The 21,381-nt window shown below is 38.0% G+C and overlaps 1 protein-coding gene across 1 annotated transcript; it reads right to left on the reverse strand.

The window, feature by feature from the left end:
- Window positions 1-7,478: 7,478 nt before the first annotated feature.
- THAP2 (THAP domain containing 2) lies at window positions 7,479-21,309 on the reverse strand. Its single transcript, XM_084878875.1, has 3 exons — window positions 20,682-21,309; window positions 12,120-12,315; window positions 7,479-10,998 (listed from the first exon to the last, which is right to left on the reverse strand). Exons 1-3 carry the CDS (start codon window positions 20,750-20,752, stop codon window positions 10,609-10,611), a joined length of 657 nt encoding a protein of 218 aa, XP_084735001.1. The 5' UTR covers window positions 20,753-21,309; the 3' UTR covers window positions 7,479-10,608.
- Window positions 21,310-21,381: the final 72 nt, after the last annotated feature.

Consider the following 21,381-nt stretch of genomic DNA (forward strand, 5'->3'; position numbering starts at 1 on the left):
GCCCACGCGCCGACGCAGTGGGTCGGAGCCTCCGAGTAGGCGGAAGTGGAGGTGGAACTCGGACCAGTCCTGGCAGCCGGCCCCGACCTGACAGAGGGCGGTCACGGTCCGGCGGCCGCACGCGCCGCCCGGGAGTCCAGATCCAGGCGGCCAGCCAGCGCCGAGGGCCTGCGGCTCCCGCATCTCCACCGCCGGCGGCTCCCCTCCCGCGCGCAGGCGCCGTGGCCGCCGTGGACGTCGCCGCGTTCACTGCGCCTTTAAAAGGCGGCTCCGAGGTGGTGGGGCTCCGGGCGGACCCGCTGCCAGGGGGCTGCTGCGGCCCCGACCTCGGGGGCTCGGACCTGTGGGGTTTGGCCTGCCCCTAGCAATACTGTTGACATCATGGATCTTATGGTTGAGGACCCATGGGAACGCCAAAAAGTGAAACCACCACCGCCTGGGTAGGAACAGAATAAAGGAATGCAGGTGAATTTAGACCCCGGCGTAAATCCATTCCAAGCATAATACTCAAATACTTTTCCATCAGTGAGGAGTTAACGACATATTATGGATTGGGCATGGCATATAAATGTGCTGTCAAAGGGAATTTTATGACGCGCAAAATAGTTTAAAAGGACATTTAGTACCTGTTAGGTGCTGGCTGCCATAGATGGAAAGATAAAGCTGCACGTCGTTTCTGTCGCTGAGCTCTCCCATGATTGTCCTGTTATCACTTTCAATGTGGAAAGCTGCTCCCACACCTCTCATTTGAAGTGTGTGCCTTCAGGCATTTCATTTTGAAAGCAGAACGTCTCGTTAGCAGTAACAATCCAAATCTCGTGGCTGATTTTACGTTTTGCTTGAAATAAATTTTGTTTGGCCGTGTTAGCAGTAACTGATACCTAAGTTACATTTATGGACTTCTTTTCAGTTAATAGCTGACAATGTAAGAAGAGCAGGCAAGTCAGTTTCAGACATAGAACCCAAATGTATTTGAATGTATTTGAATGTTTTTTTAAGTATTTTTAAAAAAACAAACCACACACTATTTTAAATCCAAATATACATGCCAAGACAACTTGACACCCTTTCCTTTGTTGAGGGACCTATTTAGCTAGTTAACTGAGAACCAAGTCTGTGAAGCAGGACTGCATGGTAACGGCCTTCCCTTACTACAGACTACATGCATATGTGCCCACTCTTCCTTTCGGTTTGTTCTGCACAAATAATTGGATAACCTCAGAAAGCAGACTGGCCGATATCAGTGATACCAAACAATTACTATTATTAATAGTATAAGCTAGTATCTTTTTGGTTTAGCATATTGACTTTGTACCTTCTTAGACAAAATTATAAGCCAGTCTTGCTTCCCTGCTTTGCCCCACACTTAATCACAAACACAGGGTAACATTGTGTGAATTTGGTGTTCTGAGATTTTTATGTCAAACAGAAAACCATGGGCTAAGTATTTTTTTAAAACACACTATTTTAAATCTAAAAATACATGCCAAGACAACTGAACACCCTTTCCTTTGTTGAGGGACCTATTTAACTAGTCAACTGAGAACCAGGCCTCTCCTAACAACACTGTCGGCCCAGTTCCTGGGTGTCAGGGATGATTTTCTCTTTCTCGTGACTCTCTGGCTAAAATTTCATTATTAAATCATAAATAATAGTGCCAATGGATGACCCTTCAAATGAATATTTCACTTTATTTTTTTCTCAGTGTCCAATAATTGCTGTTCTCCATAAATTAGTTATTTTAGCTTATGGCTGAAATAGTTCGGGGGGATTAGTGTAGTTAGGATATACTATTTAAAACACACACACAAAAACCACCATGATTTTTGTAATGATGGCCAGAGGGAGGGGAAGGGGGCTGGATGGAGGTGAGTAAACAGGGGAAATGGGGGACATTTGTAATAGTGTCAACAATAATTTTTTTTAAAAAAACCTATGACTTTACAGTCTGATAATTTTTATAAACTTTAACAATCTTAAAAATTTCAACAGTCTTTTATTATTTACTTTAAAAGCCATTTTCTAGCAACAGAGAATTTCTGTTAAGCATTTCTTAAACTATATTCCTCGAGATATTAGTAGGTATGCTACCCACTACCTCCACTCCCCACTCAATACCTGTGATCAAATTTAAAGTGGAGGTATTTTGTATACTCCTAGGACTGTGAGGTGCATTGTTAAAGGCTCTGAGAAGTTAAGAAACTTGAGCATCTTTGTTTAAATCTTTCCAACAGAGTTAATTCCATTTTACCAGATTCATTCTTTTCCCTCAGAAAACATGAGTTTAAGAATTTCTAATCAGAGCAACAGAATTAAAGTTCATTATTGCATTAATAACCATTAAATGTTAATATATAAATATTTGTTTATTCTTTGACAAACAAGTTTGGATTTTTCTGGGATAGACATTTAGTACTTAACACCGATTATAACAATTATACCAATGGCAAAAAAACACCTACCATTGCCAGGAGAGTATCAATGGATTCTATGTGCAATTCCTTTGAATCTAAGCCAAAGGAGTGGCTTAGATTTTCTGAAACCTAATATTTGAGTGCCTAATATATATGTTAGACCCAAAAAAGAAAAAAACAAAACATCTACATACACTGGCTTGAAGGAACATCTATATCTGTATCTATATATATATAAAAGCCTAAGCAACCATCTAACTGGCTGACCATCTGATAGCTATGATGTGCACTGACCACCAGGGGGCAGACGCTCAACACAGGAGCTGCCGAGCTGCGGTGACTTGGCAGCTGCGGAACCACAGAGGAGGTTGCCCGATTCTGGGGTGCGTCACTAGAAAACTGCCCTCTCGAAATCTGGGACCCCTCAAGGGATGCCAGAGAGCTGGTTTTGGCCCGATTCCCACAGGCTGAGGGACCCCACTGGCGCACAAATCTGTGCACCGGGCCTCTAGTACAGTGGTCAGCAAACTGCGGCTCTTTGGCCGCTTGATTGTGGCTCTTCCACAAAATACCACGACCTGGGTGTGTATTTTGAAGAAGTGGCATTAGAAGAAGTTTTAGTTTAAAAAGTTTGGCTCTCAAAAGAAATTTCAATCGTTGTACTGTTGATATTAGGCTCTGTTGACTAATGAGTTTGCCGACCAATGCTCTAGTAGAAGATAAAAATCGATATGCAGACAATTACATTATCCAACTTATGTATAAAACAGGATTCAAGGAGTAAATCACTTAGGTATGTTAAAGCAGTGATTTTCAACTGGTGTGCTGCAAGAATTTTTAAAACAATACCTGACCATTTTCCTGTTAGATTGTCAAAAAAAAAAAAAAAAAAAAAAAAAAAAAAAAAAAGACTACAGTCAACACAACAGCCATATGCTGTGAATTAGTAAAAACTATACCTTTGTGTGTGTGTGTGTGTGTGTGTGTGTGTGTGTGTCAGATTGACCAAAAATATATATTTTTGGTGTGCTGCAGAATTTAAGTAATGAATGTGTGCCATGAGATGCAAAAAGGTTAAAAATTTATGTCAGAGAGTGAGCGTTAGAGCTAAGGCTTGAAGGATGATAAGGAGTTTGTTATTACCAAACAAGTGAAAGGCAATCTGTAAAGGTATGTTGGTTAAGAACATGAAAACAGGAAGTGGAAGAGAATGGAAGAGTTAAAATTTGAAATATTATCTAAATAATTACACTGACAATCTGAGAGATAGGCATATACTATCTGCTTTCTTGACATTAAACACAAAGATTTTTAAAAAGTTATTGAGCACAATTGAGGCCTAGGCAATAAATTGAGGACTGATGTTGAATTAGTCAGCTCATTCTATTTTTTTTTAATTTTTATTGTTCATATTATTACAAATGTTCCTCCCCGACCCCCCTCCATTGCTCTCCTCCACCAGGTTCCCACCCCACCCTCTGCCCTTTCCCCACCCGCCATTGTCCTCATCCATAGGTGCACAGTTTATGTTCAGTCTCTTCCCACATCCCCCTTCCCCTTTTCCCCAAGAATCGTCAGTTCATTCCCCTTCCATACCTCTGATTCTATTATATTGACCAGTTAATATTGTTCATCAGATTTTTTTTTTCCCTTGGTTTTTAGATTCACTTGTTGATAGTTACATATTTGTTGTTCATAATTTTTATCTTTATTTACTTTCTCTTCTGAAAGAACCCCCTTCAGCAATTCATATAATTCTGGTTTGGTGGTGATGAACTCCTTTAGCTTTTTTTTTTTTTATTGGTAAAGCTCTTTATCTGACCTTTGATTCTGAGTGATAGCTTTGCTGGGTAGATTATCTTTGGCTGTAGGTTCTTACTATTCATCACCTTGAATATTTCTTGCCATTCCCGTCTGGCCTGCATGGTTTATGTTGAGAAATCAGCTGACAATCGTATAGGTGCTCCTTTATAGGTAACTACCTGCTTTGCTCTTGCTGCTTTTAATATTCTCTCTTTGTCTTTTGCATTTGGAATTTTAATTATGATTTGTCTTGGTGTGGTCCTCTTTAGATTCCTTTTGTTTGGAGTTCTGTGCGCTTCCTGGACTTGTAAGTCTAATTCTTTCACCAGGTGGGGGAAGTTTTCTGTCACTATTTCTTTCAGTATGTTTTCGATATCTTGCTCTCTCTCATCTTCTGGGACCCCCATAATTCTGATGTTGGTTCGCTTGAAGTTGTCCCAGAGGTTTCTTACATTATCTTCAATTTTCTGGATTCTCTTGCCTTCTTGCTTCTGCGGAGGAGTGTCTTCTGGCTCTTTATGTTCCAAATCTTTGACTTGATTCTTGCATTCTTCCATTCTGTTTTTAGGACTCTGCATATTTTTTATTTCAGACAATGTATTTTTTATTTCTTGTTGATCCCTTATCATTTCTTGTTGATTCCTTATTAATTCTAGTTGATCCCTTTTCATATCCTCATAGATCTTATTGACCTTTTCTAGGAAATTCTTGAAAAATCTTATAAGCGTAGATTTGAACTCTATATCCAGTCGCTTTTTGTCCTCCATTTCTTTCGTTTGTGATCTATTTCGTTGTCGCATTTTCGCAGCTTCCCTGATGGGGTGGGGTTTCAGGGTGGAGCCTGCAGCCTTGGCTTCTGTCAGCCCCGCCCTATGTGGTTCCTGAGTCTCAGTAATCCCCAGGGTCCTTCAGTACTCGCTGCAAGCACCTCTGAGAGAAAGGTACCCTCGATTTTCACCTGCTACCAAACAGTGTAGCCTCTCCCCCAATGAGCTCAGAACTGTGGTTCAGTTCAGTTGGAAGTGGAGTTGAAGATGGTGTTCAGAGCAGTCCGGAGCTTTTGTCTCCTTCCCGCCAGCGCAATCCCGCGGCACAGCCAACAGTCCCTTCTCGGCGCACAATGTGCGCGCCTCCAGGACCTCCTGTCGTCACTCCCCCAGGGTTCCGCCTTACAGCCCAGCTCCCTGTGGATGAGCCTGGGTCCCCGGGGTCTGGCCTAGAACTGGTGTTCAGAGCAGTCGGAACTGGGGCCCAGCACAGTCAGAGCTTTTATCTCCTTCCGGCTAGGGAACGCCAGCCAGGCCCTCAGCTGCCCTTCCTCTCCAGCTCTGTTCTCTCCGCTCACGCCGCGTGTCTCCGTACCTTAGGCTTTTACAGCTCCTCCGCTCTTCCTTCTGGTTTTCTCCTTGTTTCTCGTTGTAGAATTTCCAGTCAGTCGACTTTCCTGTAGTTCTGGGTAATGTCCATTTTATATTTTAGTTGTATTTTATTGAAATTGTTGTGTGCGGCTGCGGCTAGGTGTTTACCTGTGCAGCCATCTTGGATTCTCTCCTAGTCAGCTCATTCTAAAAGGGCATTAGGAGAAGAGGGTATGGAACAGTGAGGGCAGGAATAAACAAATGGAGTATTTTTTCCCCAGTAGCCTTGAGGACAGGGATCATGGCCATTTAGCTCAGTCTAGTTTGTTCAATGTCTCTTAGTGAATGTTAAGATAGTATGTTTTGAATTAAAGTACTAAGTAATATTTTAATCAGACAAAAATTAAGAAAAATCACATCTTATATCCGTTTTTATTAGAATAATGCTTTGATAATAGTAATAACAAAGCAAACTTTTTGTTAGCCTCAAATTATTGTCAGGGTAGACAGAATTTTTAGTATATCTGGTTTAGATTGCATAACCAGTATTTAAAACAGTGCAAATAAACTATAGTGGATGCTTAGATATAAGTTAAGTAACAAAAATTATAATGATCATTCGTCTTCCAGGCTTTACATATTTTTATTTTATTTATAATTTGCTTTAATTTAGGGAGAAGAACTTCTACAGAAGTATCTCAGGGGGGGTCAACTTAGAGGAAGAACTTCCACTGAAATGTTCATGTACATTTTTTAGAAATAATAGGCATGATACTAATGTCCTTGGAAAAAAGGTTTTAATATCAACATACTCAGAATACAATTTCTGTGTGAATACAATATATAATTTTAAAATATAAATTATAAAATCATTAATTTTAGAAAATTTCCAAACTACCTAAGTACCAAAAGAAACGCATATTCTGGCATAAAATTGAACAATTTTCTCTATATTATACCCAAATTAAAGTTTACCCGTATTCTAACATTGAGAAATGAGATGACCAACATTAAAAAGTCTAACCAGAAAAAAAGTCAATGATGACTTCATAGACTATTTTTACTATATATATATTTTATATTAGTTTTTTTTGGATACATGACTTGTTCTCTTTTAATAACATGATTTACATATTTAACAGAGGGTTATAATGGGGTGGGCAAATGGAAGACTTGAAGGCTGAAGACTAATGTTCAACCTAGAACTTCCTACATTCTATCCCTTGTGCCAGTTTGCACACTGTAAATGTCTGAATGAATAAATAAGTTACATCACACTGATTTCTTCAGCTGTAAATTGGAGGTGATACAACGTATCACACAGAATATTTGTAAAGAACAACCAAGAGAACTAATGGGTACCACAGTGCTTTGTTAAGTCTTTAGTTAAGACTCTGAGCTAAAATATTTTTAAAGATCTGAAGTTAGTAGGGTTTGTTATTTTGTAAAACCATCAAATAAACTCCTTGGCTTTGATGTAGTATTTTATTTAGTTATATTTCCCGTTAACAAATATACCATTAACAACAAATTTGTTCAATGTTCATTTTAAAGGGAAAAATATCTTACAACTCATTTAAAAAACATTTTCTCCAGGACAACATTAGTGTCCTTTTACTTCCTTTGGTTAAGTTTTAAGAAATATCTTTGTTTCAAAAGAAAATTATTTCATTATAAGAAGGTCTGAAGTTTATATTCTCATTAAATTCCAATTTACCAAAGCACTTCACATATATGTCCTTTATAGCATTTATCATATTATATAATAATTTTTTTTAATTTCAGGAGACTTTGAGCAACTTAAGAGTAAAAAATCTAATCAGATTAATCTCATTTTAAAAAAAGCATTTTATTTATTTTTTAAATGTTTTTATTTATTTATTTTTTTTTTAGAGGGAGAAGAAGAGGGAGAGTTAGAAACATCAATTAGATTGACTGATTCCTGCATACCACCACCACTGGGGATCAAGCCTGCAACCTGGGCATGTGCCTTGACTGGGAATCAAATTGGTGACTTCTTGGAGCAAGGAATGACATTCAACCAGCTGAGCCACACCAGCCAGGCAAAATTCATCTTTATATCAAGTTACTATAGCATTTGGCTGGCTTTTTTTTTTTTTTTTAAACATATTTTTATTTATTTCAGAGAGGGAATGAGAGGGAGAGGTAGAAACATCAATGATGAGAGAGAATCATTGATCAGATGTCTCCTGCCCGCCCCACAGTGGGGATCAAAACCACAGCCCAGGCATGTGCTCTGACCAGAAACCGAACCTTGATTTCCTGGTTCATAGACTGAGGTTCAATTTCTGAGCCACACCTGCAAGGCGTGGCTGCTTTTTTCTAAAGGTTATGCCTAAGTAGACATAGAATGAACGAACAGAGGATATTTAATGACTCTTAAATGAATGAACAGAGGATATTATAATAACTCTTTTTCCTCTGCTTCATTCATTTTCTGAATGAAGCAGAGGAAAAAGAGTTATTATAATTCTGATTAGTTTTATATATGGACAAAATGATAAGAAGTTTATCAATAAACTAAAAATAGGATTTTAAGTATCTTTTTAGATTTTATTTTATGAATAAGGCTATTTTTAAGGTAGACATGTTAATGAAAGAATCTGATGCACAGTGTTTGGAACATGTTATCAGGAGGACAGTGACATGAAAATTACATAGAGAAAACAAAAATTTTTTCACTTTAAAATTACTCAGTGGTAGTTGTCTCAAATAATAATGAATGGAAATTGCTGAAAGCTTGTTGTATTTCATAATGTTCTATTTTTGTGATTTTTAAAATGTTATATTAAGATACCAAGATGGTATTGTAAATGGGAATCAGCCTACATTAGTGTTTTGTATTGGGGAGGGGTAGTGAACTACATGAGAATCTGTATTTGGAAATCATAGTTTATGTTTAAATGATTATTAATCTAACTTATTTTGAGGTATAAAGTAGATATGGTCAATAAGTGTTTGCTGATGATTATGACTAGGTATTGGTAAAAAGATAATTTGAAACCATATTAGAAAAAAGAACATGGTGCTAAATCTAATATTTAAGATAAAATGATGAACATGGTTTATAATATAGGGTGAAGCAGAAGTAGGTTTACAGTTGTTCATATGGAAAATAATACAATAATTAATAAATAAGAACAAATTCTGCTTCATGTACTCACAACTGTGAACCTACTTTTGCCCCACCCTGTATACACAAAAGGATTTTCATAAATATTTGTTGTAAGTGCCTTACAATTAAAAGAGACTTTCCTATCCTTGCCTTTGTGAAATCTAGTTACTTGGGAGGCATTCCTTATTAAAAGAGGGTGCCAATAGTATAAAAAGACTTTTGCTAGGATCCAAGCAAAACAGCAGTGTAAGCCCTGGCTGGGTAGCTCAGTTGGTTCAATCCCTGGTCAGGGTACATATAATAATCAACCAATGAATGCATAAATACGTAAGTGGAACAACAAATCAACGGCTCTCTCTCTCACCCACACATCAATAAAATAAAAAGAACCACCACCTGGGGGGAACCAAACAGCTGGGGGGAAAAGTATTTGTGTTTTTTTGTTTGTTTGTTTTGTTTTTAAATCAAGTAGCATTTACTTTATAGGAAAGATTTATAGTAATTTATGATTAGGTGTATGTTACTTTCATATGGTGGTGTCAGAAAGCTTGAATCAGGATTAAATTACTTCATGATACATTAATAATTTTTGCTGGATTTGATCAAAACTATTAGAAGGAAAGTGTTCTTCATAAACATTTATCTGGTGAAGTAAGGCAAACTCTTTAATTGTTCAAGTGGCGACTATAAGAATAGTTCTGACATTCTATTTTGTAAAATAATTAGCACTTGCATAGCTTTATTCACAGACATGTGTCTTTGTAGGGAAGTACATTTTATTTCCCTTTTGCAGTATGGTTGTTCTCTTCTACTCTTACTAAGAAAGGAGATAAAAAGCAAGTTGATGTGTAAGAAAAACTGATTCCATTTTAAGTTATAAGTTGTAGAGATATAATAAGTACTGTTTTATGATTAAATTCTATTGTAGATTTATGGGGGGAGGGAAAGCTTAAAAGTTTTGGTATCAACATACATGAAGGCAGAGGGAGATTTCTAACAGGGAGCTGGTAGCATATTTGCTTATTAATGCATCAATTTTGAAATTAAAAAAATTTTAAGTAAAAGAGTAGTATACAGTTATCTTTTTATTAAAGGTAAAAGTTAGATCCTGATCTCTGCATTATTTCACAACATATTTTCTTAGAAAGTTAATATAACCAGCTATCAGTTTTTATGGTACTAGTCTGAGGTACTAGAGTCCTTACTAGCTTGGATGACTCAAGGGTACTTCATATTTAAAAATATTTTCAAAATGTTTTACAATCCATTTTAAAAGATAATATTCTTATGAGGGAGATTATGATTAGCTCACTTATACTGTTAAAAAGATATAGAAAGTTTAAATAAGAGAACTTGCCCTGCAACTCAGGCTTTTTTTCTGTAAAGTTTCCAAATCACAGTGTCAGTAATAATTTAATTAATACAAACCCCAGCAGTTTTAAAGTCATATTTAATATTGATTAACTCCTACTTACCTTACTTAGAATGTAATGTCTCAACTTTGGTACACAAAAACATTTTTTCTAGTATAAATTGAACACATAAGTGTTATAGAGTGTTCTTGAAAAGTTGTTTAAAAAAGCAAAAACACATCTTGCAAAACTTCCTAGCAAATTTTTAATGTATGTAATTCTCATGTAAGGCACTTCCATGCTTTTTCAAATAGGTTTCATAAAGTTTTCTATTTTTGTAATCAACTCTTCATAAGTTATACAGTAAGAATGTTACTTCAAGTAAAACTTTATTAAATACCCAATTTTGGCATTATTTCCTTAAATATCTTTACCTTTGAATAGAATAAATTATGGGCATCAAGACCGATGCAAGCTAATCTTTCTTTTTTTCTTTTTGTGTGCAGGCTAATCTTAAATAAAATCACTCTTGATCGGGTTTATAGTCAGAGAATTGGTAATGTTTTATCTTGTTGGTCTTGTTTAAGAATCTTGAAATCCTCCAAAGGAAGACTGCGTAAGGCAGTTGGTAAAATGTGTTCGGATGTGCCTTTAGGTAATATGTTATTTGCTTCTAGATTCTTCACCAAGCAAGTGGCTTTGATCCATCTTTGAGTTGCTCTGCGTTCTTTTTGTAGGCAAGTTTTCATTTTCCTTCTTAAACTTGCTATTTCTTTTTCCAGTTTAATTATCCTCTTTTTTGCCTCCATAGGATTCCTAAAGGCATAACTGTGTTCAAGTAGCACTTGTTGACTATTAATGTTTGATTTTAAGTTAGATGGTCCAGTTGGAGTACAACTGTTACTTTTCTTCAGAAGATTCCGTGACTTGAGTTTCTGCACCAAATAAATTAGAGGGTTGTACATAAGTTATGCACTATCACAAATAAATTTTGTCCAATTTAAAGAGTATTTAAATTTCCCTTTTAAAAACTGACTTTAAAAGATAGCAAACATCACCAACCCATCTCATGTAATCATAGTTCGTCAAGTGGTTGAATTAACTTGAGTCACCTATTTCTTCTTGTTTTCCCTCTCCAGAGAGATACTAACATTGGTTTGGAAACAGACAATGGACTTCCAAGGTCTTTCCAAATTATTATGATTTTATGGAGACTATAAATATCTTTTGTAATTGTCTAAGGCCAATATAATGTATTTAGATATTTATGTGATGTAAATATCTAAATCCTAGGTAAATATTATTTGTTCAATTAATATTATTTGTAGGTAAATATTATTTGTTCATTTAATATTTCAGACCTTGGATCCTACTTAATAAAAACATATTCCCAAGTATCAAGCCCCTGAATAGATTTAGTACTTATTGTTTAGTTATAGCTCCCATTCAAGGATTTAAAATGTGGGCAGAAATTTTTGCCCAAATCAGAAACCTGAGGAACCTTTTTTCTTTTATTATTTTCATTCAGTTAGTCATAAAGTCCTATTAATCCTACATACTATATATCTCTATAATGAATCATCTCCTCTAGCATTCTTTTTAAAAATTATTATCGAATCTATTGGTTAACATGATCATATACGTTTCAGATGTGGGATTCTATGTTACAAGATCTGTGTATTGCACCACGAACCCACCACCCAAACTCAAATCTTCTCCTTTCACCATATATTAGGTCCCCTTTTCCCCACCCACCTCTTTAGCATTTAAAAAAAATATATTTTATTGATTTTTTACAGAGAGGAAGAGAGAGGGATAAAGAGTTAGAAACATCGATGAGAGAGAATCATTGATCAGCTGCCTCCTGCACACCCCCCCACTGGGGATGTGCCTGCAACCAAGGCACACGCCCCTGATTAGAATAGAACCCGGCACCCTTCAGTCTGCAGGCCGACGCTCTAACCACCGAACCAAACCGGTCAGGGACTCTTTAGCATTCTTAATGCTACTCCCATCAGGCCTATATTATATCTAGCTTAAATATGTCATTACCTACCATAGATTTTATATGGGTACAAAAATCAAAAATGGTTGGAACAGCATCCATTTTAAGTCGCCGAGTTTGTCCTGTTAGGTCAAAACAGGAGGCTTCAAAGTGCTTTGAACAAAGAAAAGTGTGTTTTCCTGGCACAAAATTTTTGCGCCTAACCAGGCGAACCCATTCTTTTCTTCTTTTAGGATCCAAAGGAAACCTTAAAAAAAAAAAAAAGAAAAGGCAACTCAAATTCCAACTATCACAGTTCTTGTTGCACCTAAATGGTTAAAACATTTAAAAAAAAATGTATTTTTATTGATTTTTTTACAGAGAGAAAGGGAGAGGAATAGAGAGTTAGAAACATTGATGAGAGAGAAACATCGATCAGCTGCCTCCTACTGGGGATGTACCCCGCAACCAAGGTACATGCCCTTGACCGGAACCGAACCTGGAACCTTTCAGTCCACAGGCTGACGCTCTATCCACTGAGCCAAACCGGTTTTGGCTAAAACAAATTTTAAGTGGTGATGATTTAAAGTGTCTTCAGCCTGGCTGCTGTGGCTCAGTGGTTGAGTGTTGGCCCATGAACTAAGAGGTCCCTGGTTTGATTCCTGATCAGGGCACATGCCCATGTTGAGGGCTCAATCTTCAGTAGGGGGTGAGCAGGAGGCAACTGATCAATGTTTCTCTCTCATTGATGTTTCCATCTCTATATTCCTCTCCCTAAAACCAGTAAAAACATTTTAAAGTGTCTTTAATTTACACAAAAAAATGTTATATTTCCAATATCCAGACACTGTCACAGAAACCAATTCATGCTAATTTTTATAAGTTGTAAAAAATTAATAAAAGCTGACTTGAATGGTTTTATTTTTCAGGGTTTTAAAAAGAAATCTTCCATCCTACTCCAGTCCTTAACTTGGGCAGTAAAAAGAAACAAGACTACAGTGGCTCTCCGTTGGTTAGAGCATCATCCTAATACACCTAGGAAACTGGATCCATTTCCAGTCAGGGCACAAGAATCAACCAATGAATGCATAAATAAGTGGAACAACAAATCATCCCCCCTTTTTCCTCTCTCTGTAAAAAACAAACAAATAAACAAACAACAACAAAAAACCCTAAACTAGATCAAGCTTATGTAGAGCTGTAGAAAGAGGAGAACTTTATATTGTACAGATCTGCTCCTGATATACTAGTACATGGTCAAGATAAATGAAATTAATGCTTGGGTTGTAGGCTCGATCCCCAGTAGGGGATGTGCAGGAGACAGCTGATGAATGATTCTCATCACTGGTGTTTCTATCCCTCTGTCTCTGAAATCAATAAAAATATATTTAAAAAAAGATAAATCAAATTATCTATAGATTAAATTTTATCAAGGAAAGCCTAAATAGATTCTGGTATTCCTCTGTGTTCCTTCATTATGACACTGTTTTTGTTTGAAATAAAAGTAGACTATAAATTTCCTGAGGACAGGAATCACTGTATCTTCTTTATCTCTATCTTTTTTGTTTTGTTAACCCTCACCCAAGGACATTTTTTCCATTCATTTTTAAAATGTTTTTATTGACTTTAGAAACAGGGAAAGGGAGAGAGAGTTTGAAATATCAATGATGAGAATTGATTGCCTGCTTCCTGCGCACCCCCCCCCCCCCCAAGCCCACACCTGGGTATGTGCCCTGAACAGGATTCAAATCCTGATCTTGGATTTATGGATTGTTGCTCAACCACTGAGCCACATCAGCTGGACCCATTGAGAGAGGGTGGAAGGGAGGGAGGAAAGAGAATGGGGGAGAGAGAGAAAGAGAAACATCAATGTGAGACACATTAATTGGTGGTCTTCAGAATGCGCTCTGACCTGGGCAAGGGATCAAACCTGCAATCCAGGTATGTGCGCTTGGACTGGGAATCCAACTGGAGACCTTTTGGTGCTCAGGGCCTGAGCCGATGCTCTCATCACTAAGCAAGCAGGGCTAGGGCTCATCTCTTTAACACTTAGTACAGGTGCCTTGAGTGAGGACTCAACAAATATTTGCTTAGTTAAAATGAGACAGAATATGTAAATTAATAACTCACTGTATAACTTCCATGTAAACAGCATACAGTTTTTAAAAAATGAATGCTATGTAGTACAGTAGAAATCATAATAATTACAAAAAGTAAAATGCTGCTGACAAGCCCAGCAGAAATGTTTTTCCTGTCATATTTATTTCAAATATACTAATGTGTACCCAGTTAAGGAAGAGAAAAATATAAGGGACTGTCAAAATTAGTGTTAGCTGTGTTGACTGATTTGGAAACATAACCATCAACATTCACATGTAACAACTTCGAGTTCAACTCTTCTTTAGTTTGATTACCTAATGAACTGAGTAGTGTTTAAAAAGAATCATTCATGTTAGAAGATCATGTGGCTCCCTAACCGTTGCTTCACTAGATAATAGCTTTGGCTATTATCAGACATCCTGTTTGCTTAAATGACCAGCATTGAGGACACAGAGATGAAAGCCCAAATTTACTGATAAATACTTTCCAGTCTCCTGTCCCTGTCCCCTCAACTCCGAACATACTCTGATCTGAAGATATTAGCATTTATTTGTCACTCTACAGTTCACATTTTCATAAATGTAAGTTTTTCCCTATTTCATTAGAAACTCCCAATTAATTTATTTACTCTGCGTACCCCTCACCTTTTAGTAAAATGTATTCTCACTTCAAAGATCTCCATTCCAATATTTAATGGTTTGGAAATATTTCCTGTGCCCTGAGCTTAAAAATCAAGCTTTAGTTTATAAACACTAAACTTATGAACTTCTTCTTGTTGGGGGGCCTCAATAAAGACTCAGAACGTATAAAATAAGTACTATCTTTGGGTTATCATTTGTATAAGACTATTCAGAAATATGAAGGCTGTCTTTAACCCCTTTATAGCTTTTTTAAAACGAGCTCCCTAATTGTACAATCAATACCTCCAACAGAACCTTAACCAAATTTTATTTCCATCTTTTAAGGCCCCATTAAGGAATATCATCTTCCGAAAGAAGTTTTCATGATCAGAAGACAAGGTTAGATGTTTCTATATGATAAAAAATTAATATTACTGTATTCTGATTGCTTGATTTTCTATCTCCACCACTCTATCACGTTTTTCCTGGTTAGAACTGTTTTTCACTACTTTATCATGTTAAGCACTCAGTGAGCTTTTCTGAGTGAATCAATGAACTAATGGAGCTAGCTTAACATTACTAAATAATCTAGCTATGTGTTTAAATAGAATAATAACCAACAAATTTATTGCTCTCAGAGAGGAAGGGAGAGGGAAAGATGATGAGAGAGAATCATTACTTCCTGCACACCTCCCACTGGGGTTGAGCCTGCAACCTGGGCATGTGCCCTGACTGGGAATCAAATCGTGACCTCCTGTTTCATAAGTCAACACTCAACCACTGAGCCATGCTGGCTGGGCTAATCAACAATTTTATATTTGATTTTTCCATAATCATATTTTGCATGTGTTAGATTTTTCTTAGTATGTTCAAAGGGGGTAGATATAGCCCATAGTTGAATTTAAATAATAAATCATCCTGTAAGTATTTAAAAAATAACACAGTGGTAACAGATGGATATATGTTTGTCTACACTGTAATAAAACTAAGCTTTCAGAAACATTAGATGTTTGGAAAAAATCACTCAGTATTTTAAGCAATGCTATTTGACTTGGGTCTTTAATAAATGGCTGAATTCCCTTATATTCCAAGAAATGCCCTAGGAACTGTGCCAAGTGGTAAATAAAACTGACCTACTTTTATGGTATCTACCTTCTATTAAGGTCATACTGTAATGGGGAGGATAGAGAATTGAACAGCTTGATGCAATAGAAAAGAACTGTTGTCTCTCAAGTCAAATCGGGGTGTCAATCCTGGTTACTTTACATAACAACTAGGTAACTTTAGGCAAGTTATGCAACCTTTTTAGTCTTTAGTTTTATTGTCTATAAGGTACCATTTTAATTATATCTAGTGTGGTTCTAGGGATTAAATGAGACAGTTTATGATAAATACTAGATAAATGTTATTTGTTATTATAAAAGTAATTACAAGTGTCTTGGGTGTTCTAAAAAAGGTTAAGTACAAGGTTGAATGGAACCATAAAACTGGAAGAGCTAATCTATCAGGAGGCTTTAGGATAGTGGGAATTAGCTAGAGGAATTAGGGTGGGATTAGTGAAGAGTGTTATTACATGAAATAATGCCAGAGAACTTTCTAAGTTAAAGAATAATTTTGAACTTTACCCAAAATGGCATTGGCAAGCTATTGTATTATGTCACAATTTAGAGATGATTAAAAAAATTTTTTTTTTTTTTTGCCGAGACCGGTTTGGCTCAATGGATAGAGCGTCGGCTTGGGGACTGAGGGGTCCCGGGTTCGATTCCGGTCAAGGGCATGTACCTTGGTTGCAGGCATATCCCCGGTAGGGGGTGTGCAAGAGGCAACTGATCGATGACTCTCTCTCATCGATGTTTCTAACTCTCTGTTTCTCTCCCTTCCTCTCTGTACAAAATCAATAAAATATGTTTAAAAAAAAAAAGTTTTTTTTTGTTTTTTTTTTGTTTTTTTTTTACTGATTTCAGGAGAGGGAGGGAGAAACATCAATGAGAACCATCAATTGGCTACCTCCTGCATGGCTCGTACTGGGAATGGAGGCACGTGCTCCGACCGGGAATTGACCAGGAATTGAATCGGCGGACCTCCCAGCGCATGGGATGATGTTCAATTGATTGAGCCATACAGAGCTGGGGGCATTATCTTATTCTTAAAACTCTGTATGTCTGTTATATCTATATGGTATATGCTATATAGAGTAGTGTGGTACTGCACATCTCTTCCCAACATTATGATTAGTGATGTCAGGTCGGTAGTTTGAAACCAGATAATGTAGGGAGCATTTATATTATAGAATTAGGGCAAATACCATGAATCAGGGCTTTCCCCCTTCCTTGGGGATTCTGTTGTTAAACATTTAGGAACACATCACTGATTACAGAAGTTAGGAGTACATGAATGGAAGCAGTGAACCAGTTAAGAGGCTGCTGTAATCGAGTCAAAAGGGAATGGTAGGAAGTTAAGAAAGGATGGCCTTCCGATTTCTGTGTAGTAAATGATGTTTTCATTTACTGAGAAAAGGCATGTGGGAAATGGAATAGGTTTGAGGGAAGGGCAAATTCTTTAGTACAGTTTTGATATAAATCGGAAGAACTGGAGAGGCCAGGGGAATACTGAGACACTTGGCCTATATATAGGTCTAGAACTCAATGGGATTTGGACTGGAGATAATCTGGGAAGCATCATCAAGTAAATATTAACTGAGACCACAGCAACAGTTGCCTTTTTTTTTTTTTTTTTTTTTTTTACAAAGAGAGGGGCTGGCAGGGAAGACAGACTACAGAAGTAACTGAAAAGCACAAAATTAGTGTCAAATAATTCAAGAGTAGAGAGTATTTCAAGGAGGAAATGATCACATGCCATGAGAAAGGAATACAGTAGTGACAACTCATGTTAGCAAGAGCAATTTCAGAAAATTACTTGTGAGACCTAGTCCTGAGTGGGCAGAGATAAGAAAAAATGAGGATAGTTAAGTTCAGGCAACGTAAGTTGTATATGGGAATAAAAGAAATCTATCAATGTCTTAGGAGTTAGTTCATAGTGTTTGTTTATAAAATAGAAATGTATTTTTATTATTTTAAAAATAAATATATTTTATTGATTTTTTTTTACAGAAAGGAAGGGAAAGGGATAGAGAGTTAGAAACACCGATGAGAGAGAAACATCGATCAGCTGCCTCCTGCACACCTCCCCCTGGGGATGTGCCGGCAACCAAGGTACATGCCCTTGACTGGAATTGAACCTGGGACCATTCAGTCCGCAGGCTGACACTCTATCCATTGAGCCATACAGGTTTCGGCGAAATGTATTTTTATTGTTATTTTATGACCTACATTTTTGGGTTACACATGAAAATGTTAATTTTTAAGAAGCAAATAATCAAACATGGAAAGGAAGTATGCATGCTACTGTACACTATGTATCTCTTAAACATTCAATATTATTGGTCCTAGACTCCTATCTCTCATCTTCCAAATCAAATACAGTAGTTTCTCCTCAAATATTTCTCAAATCTGTCCACTTCTTTCCATCCTCACTGTGAGTACAACTCTAGGCCACTGGGTGGACTCCCCCTTGTTTTAAGGCAGGCTCCTGTTTTTTCTCTTATCAACTCTCACCTCTCCTATTCTAGTGTTGGTTGTGACAGCAAAGAAATACATTGTGTAGTTCAGTTGACCCTGTAGTGTAGATTTCCTTGTGAAAGAAACAGTGGGTAAGTAAACAATCTTTAAACAAGCTTCTTTCTAATTGAATTTCTCTCTGGGTGATACTCAACCAGCACTTTCAATAACACTATTCTCCACATTTCAGCTAGAGGACTTTTTTTTTTTTTTTTTTTTTTAAATATATTTTTATTGATTTTTACAGAGAGGAAGAGAGAGGGATAGAGAGTTAGAAACATCGATGAGAGAGAATCATCGATCAGCTGCCTCTTGCACACCTCCCACTGGGGATGTGCCCACAACCAAGGTACATGCCCTTGACCGGAATCGAACCCGGGACCCTTCAGTCCGCAGACCGACGCTCTATCCACTGAGCCAAACCGGTTTTGGGTAGAGGACTTTTTAATATGCACATTTAATCATGTCATTTTTAAAAAGCCTCCCATGGCTTCTCAAGTACTAATGGATAAAATAGAAAATCCTTAAAGGTGCATACAAGACTATGTCACCATTTGGTCTCATTTGAAATTTCACATCCTTTGAGAAGTGTTCTTTGACTTTACAAGGCTAAGTTAATTCTCCCTGAATGTCTTTTCTGCAATTATATTTGTCTTTTTTTTTATTTTATTATATTCTAAACTTCAAGAATATAAAAACTTCCTGGATCTCTAGCATGATGTCAGGCAAATAAGAACTTGGTACACATTTGATAGATGGACAAAACACTACATTTGATGAAGTAGTTGAAAACAGAAACATCACAAATATGTTTTTAAAGTGGAACTTTTTATTTATTTATTTACTTATTTATTTATTATATATGTAGGGCGTAATATCACAGGAAGGTCATGGTATCTTGCCACCTGTGAGAAGTAAGCCCAAGTTGCTGTTGGATGTGTTTCTTACAAGGGAGCCATTCTTCAGGCGCTCTACTCTCTCCACATCCATTAAAGTGGAACTTTTTTTTTTTTTTTTTAATATATTTTATTGATTTTTTACAGAGAGGAGGAGAGAGGGATAGAGAGCTAGAAACGTCGATGAAAGAGAAACATCGACCAGCTGCCTCTTGCACACCCCCTACCGGGGATGTGCCCTCAACCAATGTACATGCCCTTGACCGGAATCAAACCCAGGACCCTCAGTCCGCAGACCGACACTCTACCACTGAGCCAAACCGGTTTCGGCTAAAGTGGAACTTTTAATAAGGGGGTACATTATGTCATGAGGTAGGGAAAAGGTCAAAGATATAATTTTCTACATCCTATGATTGTATTAAGTTGTGAGGTATATAAAATCAGAACTGTTTACACTTAATGCTTTTTAGTGCTCCTTTTCTTCAGTCACATGGCAGGCACTTGCCGAGAAGGTAAACATTTATTTACTCTATTTCATGTAGTGTTCAAAGTGCTTTCAAGGAGGACTAAAGAATTTTCATTGGCCCTACCTGGTTTGGCTCAGTGGATAGAGCCTCAGCCTGTGGACTGAAGGATCCTGGGTTCAATTCCAGTCAAGGACACATGCCTGGGTTGCAGGCTTGATCCATAGTAAGGGGCGTGCAGGAGGTAGCTTATTAATGTATCTCTCTCTCACACTCCCTTCTTCTCTAAAATCAATAAAAATACACGAAAAACAAACAAACAAACAAACAAACAAAAAAACTTCCTTCCAGCAAAGGAAGGCAGAACCTAGGTTCTTTTTATTACTCCTGGTAAGAAAAGGAAGCTTATCTTTTGCACTTTCATTAATATTGCCTAAGTCCATGATTATCATCAGTGATGACCCAATTCCTCTGCAGAGTTAGTGTATGGGACTATTAGAGAAATCTAAACGCTTCCCATGTCAATTTAGCTAGGAAGAATTTCCTGACTTTAACGGGAACACAGTAGGCTTGAAGGTGATTGCCGACTTGAGCAGGAAGATTTCTTATGGAGTCATTAATGTCAAGACCAGTCTACTACGTGGGAGTAAAAGAGTAGAAAACTAAGGTATCCGGCTGTCACTTTTACAAGGAGTCATCCCCATACAAAACTTGGATTGCTTTTATAAAGCAAGTACATCTTCCCCCCAAGGGGAGAAGTATTGGACAGATTTGAGAAAGACACAAAGGGGGAAAAAAAAAAATACAATGCCTCCCTGCTACCCGCTAGGTAGCGAAGTTATCAGAATTAGTGGAATCCTCGTGTTCCTTCTGCACAAGCAAACGTTCAGTCTAACAGCTCGCGTTTCCTCTCACCCCCACTCCCCGCCCCGGTTACCTGTGGAAGCTGATGTTAATGTGCTTGTTGTAGGTGGTGGCGCAGCCCGCCGCGGCGCAATTGGTCGGCATTTCCCTTTCCCCCTCATTCGGCGCCGTCGTGAGCCAGTCCCGGGGCGCTGACTGCTGCGCTGGGCCGGCGAGGCCGGGGAGGCCCCCCGCGCAGAGCCCGGGGCGGGGTGGGCACAGGTGTGTGTGTGTGCGCGTGTGCGTGTATGTGTGTGTGTGTATGTGTGTGCGTGTGTGTATGTGTGTGCGTCGGGGGGGTAGGGAATCAGCCTTCCTTCTTTATGAATATGGCCGACTCGAGCCCGCAGAGCCGTCAGTCCCGCAGCACCAGTCGCCTTCCTTTGCCTTCACCAACATGGCGGACACAACCCGGCTCCCTCTCTGGCCCCCAAAACGGAGAGTGACTACTACTGCGTCTCTTTAGGAGATGTCTTGGGTGGGCGGAGGGGGGGAAGAGGGTGGAAGAGGGATACTATCCGCGTCCCCGCCGCCCCACTTCTAGGATACACTCTCGAGGCCGAGATGAAGAACAGACCCACCCCTTCCAACTCGCACCCAGATAATCCCAATCCCTACCGAGGTAGGTGTGAGTTGTAGGCTGGAAGGACGAACCCCCTAAAGCAGGAAAGGAAAAACTACAAGTCCCACCGAGCATCGCGTGGTTCTTAAATCGTTCTCGCGGGAACTGAGAG

The sequence above is a fragment of the Pipistrellus hanaki genome (genome assembly GCF_964339955.1).
Source record: "Pipistrellus hanaki genome assembly, chromosome: 3".
NCBI lineage: Eukaryota > Metazoa > Chordata > Mammalia > Chiroptera > Vespertilionidae > Pipistrellus > Pipistrellus hanaki.

Coding starts and splice junctions, on each gene's coding strand:
- THAP2 (XM_084878875.1), bottom strand. CDS start 20,752: ATGCCGACCAATTGCGCCGCGGCGGGCTGCGCCACCACCTACAACAAG. Junction 12,316..20,681: donor ATTAACATCAGCTTCCACAG/GTAACCGGGGCG, acceptor TTTTTTTTTAAG/GTTTCCTTTGGATCCTAAAA. Junction 10,999..12,119: donor GTACCCATATAAAATCTATG/GTAGGTAATGAC, acceptor TATTTGGTGCAG/AAACTCAAGTCACGGAATCT.